The following is an 8625-nucleotide window of genomic DNA, read 5'->3' as shown; positions in this document are numbered from 1 at the left end:
TTAAATATATAGATTTTTATGTTTTTTTATTAAATATTGCTTCAAAACTAAGTGCTGAATATTTTCCAAATAAGAATATAGGAGCAAAATTATTTTAAATTAATTTAAATTAAATTATTTTCTATCTCTTATAAAATTGAATTATATTTGAAATAAATTTCATTATATAAACCTTAATCTATAAATAAATGGAATATTTTCTTGAATTTATTTCAGTATCAAAAACTTTTACCTCAAGAACTATATAGTTTCTAATTCGAAACTAAGTAACGATTTCATACACTAAAATTACAAGATATTTTATTTAAAATATTACTTATTTTAGATATCAAATCACTTAATATTTTGAAGACGGGTAATAAAAACTTGTGAGAAATGCACCTTCCACTTTCAGAGAAAGACATAATTCTAGCATCCTCTGAGTATGCTAATATGGCCATAGCACTTAAAATGATTATTGAAAGATTACAAAATAATGTACAATGCCTACATAGGCATGAAACTTTTGAAAACAGCTTGTTACCATGGGTGACAGAGATGCAGGATCGCTTAAAAGAATTTGAGTTGTATGCTAGAGTAAGTTATAGTTCTTATGCCCTATTTACAGAAGTGAATCATTGTTAAATCTACTTTAACTATACTTTTAAATGATGGTAAATAATGGTGAATTAATATCATTATTTAAAAAATGAGGGAGAGTTTTATTATGGTAAATAATTAAATTTATATAAATTTGCTTAAAATTATTGTTATTACTTATTACAAATATATCAATAAATAAGTTACATACAAATATTTTCTTATTTATGTTTATTAATTTTAAATTGAAAATCACAATGAAGTCAGAATTGATTGTGTTGCTCTTTTTTTTACAAATTGATTATATAAAATATAACATGAAACATAAAATATTTCAAATTACATAAAAGAACATGTATTTCAAAATATTACAATGATAACCCAGGGAATTTTCCTAAAATAAATTTTTTAAAATACACTAAAATTAAAATCAACTAATTTCTATGAATATTGCATATGTACTTTTAGAAAGTTACCACACTCAGAACATTCTTGGATCCTAGTAACTATCTATACATTTTGCGATCACCTGTGACTAGAGATAAACAACGCAGCAACATACCAGTGTACAATATCACATTTCCAAAGCACGAAGAAAATAAATTATCCTCTGCATTGTATAAAATGAAGAAGAAATTTAAACGAAGATGCACAGGTAAAAACTTAGCTAAAAGTTCTGTCTGTGGAGCAAAGCCAATAGAATATTCATAAGACATTACTTAATGAAAAAAAGTACGTCTAATATTTAATATATTAAAAAATACCACTGGTTCAATAAATATAAATATTTCATACAAGTATAAATGTGAACTATTTCTTTCTACATCTTTTATATACATAATAATATTCAAATCTTTTCCTGTAAAACACTACAGTCCTTAATTGAATTTATAATCCAATAATTATCAATTACCAGTCCCAAGTAAGAAGAAGAACAAAATGTTATAAAAACATAATTACAATTTTGTTCTAAATTTTTTCATATTCATTTTCATATTTTTCATATTCAAATACTATTCCATACAATTATACGTCACTTTATTGTCCGATTTTTTGGAATGTGACAAGATTATATCACATGCTTTGCCAAGAATTATCAAGCTATTTAAGATCTTGAATGTCACCAGAATAAAATAGGCTAGAAGCAACAAAATTATATTGGCTGGTTGAACAGGTGGTGTAATAGTCGTACAAAGAACTCTTCCTATTGCAACTCCTAGAGGAAGGGGAATAAAACCCATCCTACGGGCTACTACATCTGATGGATCAGAGAAGGCGCTCTCCTGCCGAGTTTGAGCCATATCATAGGCTACTTTAATAGTATAATCTCTGTATACTGTTGAATGAAGTTCATTGAAACGAGTTATAAAGGCGTGTTTAACCTATTGTAGAAAGTAATTCGATAAATGACTTAAAAAGACAAGTTTCTTTCTGATGGTTATCTCTGAAAACTATGATAATCTATTTACCCAATCTACAAGGACTTCAGCAGAAAGCAACATTATACAATCTGGAAGAAGCACTGCGAGTCGTTCAGCTTTCCATGCATATTCCTTCATTGTTTGAAGATTTACAGCAAGAAGGAGCATCATTAAATGAAAACGTTCCCTTACGTCTGCACAAGATAGTTGAAAGAGATTGTTCTTGTCAAATTTCTTAAATACAGAACCTTTCAATTCTACAAACTGAAATAGAAGTTCATGCAATAGCATTATTATGTTCCACTGTAGAATGTGTGTTTCTTGATTTTTCTTATTATTTTTATACAAATAACTTTTTTTATTCAATTCTTTTAAAAATGCTCTATGGAGAGTAACATATTAGTAATGACTTACATTATTAGACATCATTATAGTGAGCAGAGCTTTGTTGCTACTGTTTATAGCAACATTCAAAGTTGTGGCTTGGAAAAGTACCAAAATACTGTGTAATACTATGAAAGTAAATATTGCATAGGAAAATATTAAAATCATTTATATCTCAATATAATGCACTCCATATAATATAACTGAAATATTTTCAATTTTTAGTGATAATAATGCACTATAAAGTTTGAAATGAATTGTAATTACTATTTTGATATTTTCAAGGTTAAAAGGTCTTAAAAAATTTGAGTTATACAATTAATACTTTCAATACTGTAGTTGTAATAGTGCTTTAATTTAAACATTCATTAAAATATAGAAAACTAATATCTTCAGTAATAAACCTAAATCAAAACCTCATAGATTCTAATAAATCTTCCAAAGTAATATTAAATGTAGTACAAAATTCTCTCCTACACCCAATGTTTATAGAAAGGATACAAACATAGGTAAAAGCAAACAATAGATGAGGTAGGATGCCCAAATGTTGAGATCTTGCTTGTGACTTTGATCTAGGCTCTGTAGCTGTCCAGAAAAGGGCATCTATTATATCTTGCCCAAAAGCACTGAATAATTTATCACCGACTTCCAACATATTATAAAATATGTAGAGTTTTATCACAGACTGACTTTTCACCAAATGGTACATCATCGAAGTGTCAACCTTCCATGTAGCTGCCCAACAGCTGATCACCACGATTCCTTTTAAAAGGTCACACATTTCTGCTGGTCTTAGGTATCGTTCTCCAACTCTTAAATCCCTCTTCTTTCTAGACCATAAATTTATTTTATATAGAATAGAATATGTGTAATCAAATTTTAATGTGGTATGAATGAACATTTGGGAGTATTTATGAATAGCTTTTGTCCCTTTTATGATTCATTATTTGTATAAATCTATAAAAAGTGATACTTAGCAATTGACCCAGGCTATATGAGCATAATAAATAAGGCAGATATTTAGGTGATCCCATTTAGCTGAGCCACCTTGTATATTACTTTAACTTTCAATCAATATCAATTTTGTTTTTCTACACACTTTCATATGACTTTATTTTCCTGATATCTGTGGATATTAATATCTTCCTTAGATGTATATATGACAATGTTTTTGTTTAGATATTCTATTGCATATATATGACATTGTCAATCTTGAACATGTTAACCAATATAAATATAAATTTACCCAAGACAATGCCATAGGGGTCTTGTAACCATTGTCCATAGTGCCATCATGAATCTTAGTGGTAAAAATGTATAAACAAATAGAAAAGAATCTGCACACTGCAACAGAAAATTGTTCTATTATACACTTATCTTTAACACACATACATATATATGACATAGAAGAACATTAATCTTAAATTCATGAAAGCATTAAGATTATGTGAAATACTATAAAAAATAATTAGATTACTTTTACAAACTGCATATTAAACTTATTTAATACTTATAAAGAAACATTCCATATATGCGTACTTGCAAAAATCCATAGGCCATAAATTTTTCAACTTCTTTTGGAATTTTCATAAATGAATAAAGTTTTTCTCTCCTTGCAGAGAAACTTTCCTCATCATTCTCTAACTGATAGCCTCTTGTTAATTCTGTTCGTAAAAATTGTGTAAGAGACACACCTGTAATGACAATGAAAAACATTTATAATATAAAAATTTACAAAAAAAAAGAAAAGATTGCTTTTAGAACCTATATTTCTTAAACATTTTTATTCTTCTTAGTAAGCACCATAAGCTCTTAAAGTCTTAGTTCCCTCATTTTATAACACTCTGTACATTATTACGAAAAATTTATAATTTCATGTTAATAAACAATTTACCAAACAGATGACAGTTCAAACAAAATTACCTGGTTTTCTATGCTGATATTCCCCAACGTTTAATTGGGCTTTCATATCTTGAATTTTATTAATATGACTATCCAATTGTTTCGTAGGTTTAATTTTTACGTACGTTTTATCAGTATAACTTCGCCAATTTTCTTCGGTATTCATTTCTGCGTGTTTTTTTATTATTATTTCCTAACCTCAAAATTTCTCGTTTCACTATAGGACCGCTTTTAACTTTAAATTTCTCGTCTCCTGTTGATTTATTCCGAATTATTTAAATTACTTCTTTACTTCTAAATCTCGATTCGCCGATTATGTAAAGGATCAAGTTATAATTTTCTTTGCAAAACATTATATAAATTAAAATCGCTCTATATCTATGAACATGAACTAACACGGACGAATAAGAACATTTAGCATAAAAATAATGTCTCTACCTATGGATCGTTTGCGTAACTGACGTTTATATTGAACTTTTTGCAATATTGACCCTCAAGCGTTTTTTAAAGTGTTAATTGTTTTATATTATTCTTGTATCTTGGATTTATTTTATTTTGTTTTGATTCATCTTATTACATAATAAAGAATTCATCGACAGTACAAATTACTATTACAAAGTAATATATAATATGTCGTATGCTATGTACTATATAATATAATATAATATGTTACTATACTCAAGTACTAATTACTGAATGTAACACGTTTAATCTGTAATTGAAATATACGTATTAGAAGATACATTATATTATAAAAATAATTTGATAGCTACAATTTTTAAATAGAAAATAGATATTTATCTAATCTAAATTTATCAGTTTGCTAAATAATATCTTATAACCTTCAAATGTTTAAATATAAGTTAATCATTTACTGTATGCTAAGTTTGAATTTATAATGTAACTCATAATATACTATTACTAATTATAGCTTAATATAAATAATTACTACTTAATAAGTAATGTAATATAAATAAATAATATATATAAAAAATATATATATATTTATATAAAATATAAATAAATATTAATAAAATGATAAGTTACAGGATATAGGTTATAAACTCATTTATAATAAATTTCACAACTTTGACTGAAGTAGTTGAAATAGTTGAGATGTAACTTATAAAATTTATATGTATAACATGCTTTATTACTGAATTTACTCTTGTTATGCAAGAGAATTTACTACTGGTACAGTAAATTTATATATGTAGCATAAACATACAGATATATAAAATAATATAGAATATTAATTTGACATTTTGTGATGAGAAGTTTACGTCTCTGAATATCATAGTTTTCTTCTCTACAACTTGTACGAAGTAAACTACCGCCCATATGTCGTTTGGATTAAGGATTACTGTGCACTCCTTTGCTTAGGCGGCTATAGCCTTTCTTTCGTGTAAGGAGGTTTGCTCGCGTCAGGGATATTTTGTCCGATTTTTAATTGCTAATAACTAAAAAACAAAGCCAAAAACGCAATTTCTTTATTCTTAATTTTCGTCTTATTTCGGCATCAAGAATCACCCCTTAAATTATGAAAAATCTGTAGCCAAATACCCTGTTTATATGAACTTGTGGTAGATATAAAGATTATACATATATAAAATATCGTAAAAATAGTCATCTTTATGCTTCCTATTTATTAATCAATTTCGTTTAATTAAATTAAATATGACACATATTAAATTGCTAATATGTAATTAGTGCAGGTAATTACATTTCAAATCCTTAAATTTTCTTCGTCCAAAATAAACATATTATCACACGTGTGTTTACTTTTCACGTGCATACTTTTCTTTGTTTGGGATATAATATATTCGTTCACTTTATTATTGAAAAAGTAAAAGGTTTTCATGAATCTTATGACTCCTATTCGTACACAGTTGACTTACCTCACGCCCCGCCTCTTCCATTGAAATTGAGGGGGCAAGCTACACAGCAGTTGTATGTCGAAAATCGAACCGATGAGATGTTTTTATGTCACTCCGCGTCAGGTGACATTTGCCGGTAGTTCGTATAATGAGCTTTCAAAACGCAATTTGATTTTGATCATTGTTTTATTTTTATATAATTTATTCTCTTTATACATTTATTTTAAAGCTTTCGTCTTCTTTTGTGCATATTATTGGTCCATTGGATGCATTAGAGTGGATTAGAGAACGTTACGAAATTCGAAAGGGCGCTGTGATCGATGATGAATCCGTTAACTTGTGATGATTTGGTAACATTTGATTTATTTTAATAAAAGCAAGTGTATTTATAAGTTTATCTCTTATGAATCATTGCTAACATTTATTCAAGTATTTAATCGATATCTGCATTTTTAACGAATAATTAACGTTACTAACACTTAATAAGACAAAGTATGCGATAAGAATACGAATATCAAACTACGTTAAAGAAATTATTTCTTTTTATTTCGAGTATCAATTGGTTTTTTATTTCAAGTAAATCGAACAATTTTTTTTCATTGTTTAATACTAATTTAATGTGGATTTTCTAGATTTTGTCATATTTTATGTTTTACTGCCTTTTTCGCCAATTTTCTATAATAATGTCGTCATTTTACTTTTTTCAGGAATTTTTGTGATATTTAATAATAAATATTTAATAATAATAATAAGAACGCTGTCAGAGGCATATTTAAACACATTCTGAGCATCGCATCTTTTTCCTATTGCGCAGTTTTGTTTAATCGTTAAAAAAACACACTATGTTTTATTAGTATGAAGCATATTTGAAACCGTAATGCTGGGCATTCAGAGCATATTTTGTACAAATCAATTTTTCGAAATATTGGTAGATATTTGATAATATTAGAAAGTATTGTACAATGCATAATAATATTTTACATTATATATTCCATATTATTAACATGATATTCTTCTATCTGTGATAGATTAGTAATAATTAATCAACGATTTTATAAAAACGTTTTCTTCAACGAACACTTGATACTCGGTACGAAGAAGGAGAAAACCCCTACCCTTTAAAAACTTTTCTTTTAGAGAATTTCTATGACCACGCGCAATGTGGTCGGTAGAGTCAGTGTTCGCTGCGTTTTATCGTTTTCAATATCTTTTTTCACGAGCTGTCATTAAATTTAATTACAATAATCATACACAAAATTAGAGTCAGTGTGTCCACCAATTGTGATATAAACGGACGCGAATTTTATTTTTGTTTTTTCTTATACATCTTTTTTTGAAACATTTTAAATCGCAAGAGAATAAAGCCTATCCTGAAGTTCAAGAATATAAGTATTTTTGTATATTCCACTATAATTTAATTTATTATTTGTGTTTTAACCAAACTACTAGCAACTTCTTTTAAAATGAGATGTTAAAGATTTAATAATGAAATATACTTCACACGTGTTTTACGTTGTTCACAAATCATTAGGTTCTCAATTTCTACATCTTTAATTCATATCTTAGAGTCGTTAGCTGTTGATTTCCGTCTTATGAGAATTAAAGGTCATGGTCTGGACGTCGTACACGATTCTCCTTTTTTTTTTGTAGATCATTTACAATCAATTCTCTTTGAGAATTATAAGTAAATTCTTTTGGCGTGCTCTCCCGATGCTTTCCTGGGATATAGATGACTGATTAATTCTATAACTTGCAGAGATGAGAAAGGTTTAATAGGAGGAGACATCTGGAAGGGCGAGTGCAAGTATTCCGTTATTTCGGCGGCAATAGTGGAGGAATACGGTTTGAAGACATTAGTTAGGTGACTTGCAGACAAGTTGGCTTCTTGTATAGGGCTACGCGCCCATCCACCTTGTGGACAGCGAATTGGAGGGATTATTTGCGGAGGACGAGTGAGTTTCCTGGATGCCTTCCATAGTGAGTAGTTGGAGTCAGCTGTGGGAGACAGATTAGCAAGATATTTTTGAAAACAGTCATTTTTGTAATTTTTGAGGATTTTCATTAGTTTTCTTGTTGCGTTATTTAGCTTGCGCTTGTTTCCATGTGTTCTATGACTTTGCCATACTCTCCTAAGTCTGCGTTTTTCTGCGATTTTTATTATTATGCAACGAGGGTATTCATGTTTATTGACAAAACATTTAGTAGGGGTGGAAGAACGGATCGCGTTTATTATGCTGGTGTTTAAATATTCCATGGCTGCTTCTATATCTTCATTTGTTTCTAGGTATATTGAGGCTGATGTTGAATGAGATGTTGATGAGAGCTGCCAGTTTGTGAGTTGGTTATGAATAAAGCCATTAGGTTGATTTTCGATAATTGTTGAGTTAATTGTTGCTATGACGGGTGAATGATCTGAAGAGAGTTCCACAGAAGAGTTGATTTGGATATATCTTGGCGAGATG

General features: G+C 28.5%; 1 protein-coding gene across 1 annotated transcript; it reads right to left on the bottom strand.

The window, feature by feature from the left end:
• Positions 1-1379: 1379 nt before the first annotated feature.
• On the bottom strand, positions 1380-4452 carry LOC117216975 (protein TAPT1 homolog). The gene is made up of 7 exons (XM_033464178.1): positions 4308-4452; positions 3924-4078; positions 3631-3728; positions 2886-3214; positions 2415-2512; positions 2049-2264; positions 1380-1961 (listed from the first exon to the last, which is right to left on the bottom strand). The coding sequence occupies exons 1-7, from the start codon at positions 4450-4452 to the stop codon at positions 1593-1595; spliced, it is 1410 nt and encodes a 469-aa protein (XP_033320069.1). The 3' UTR covers positions 1380-1592.
• Between the last annotated feature and the right edge of the window lie 4173 nt (positions 4453-8625).

This window comes from Bombus bifarius, unplaced genomic scaffold (assembly GCF_011952205.1).
Source record: "Bombus bifarius isolate JDL3187 unplaced genomic scaffold, Bbif_JDL3187 scf7180000007974, whole genome shotgun sequence".
In the NCBI taxonomy this organism is placed as follows: Eukaryota; Metazoa; Arthropoda; class Insecta; order Hymenoptera; family Apidae; genus Bombus; species Bombus bifarius.
Note: the sequence above shows the minus strand (reverse complement) of the source record. Positions and strands in the feature narration are given on the sequence as shown.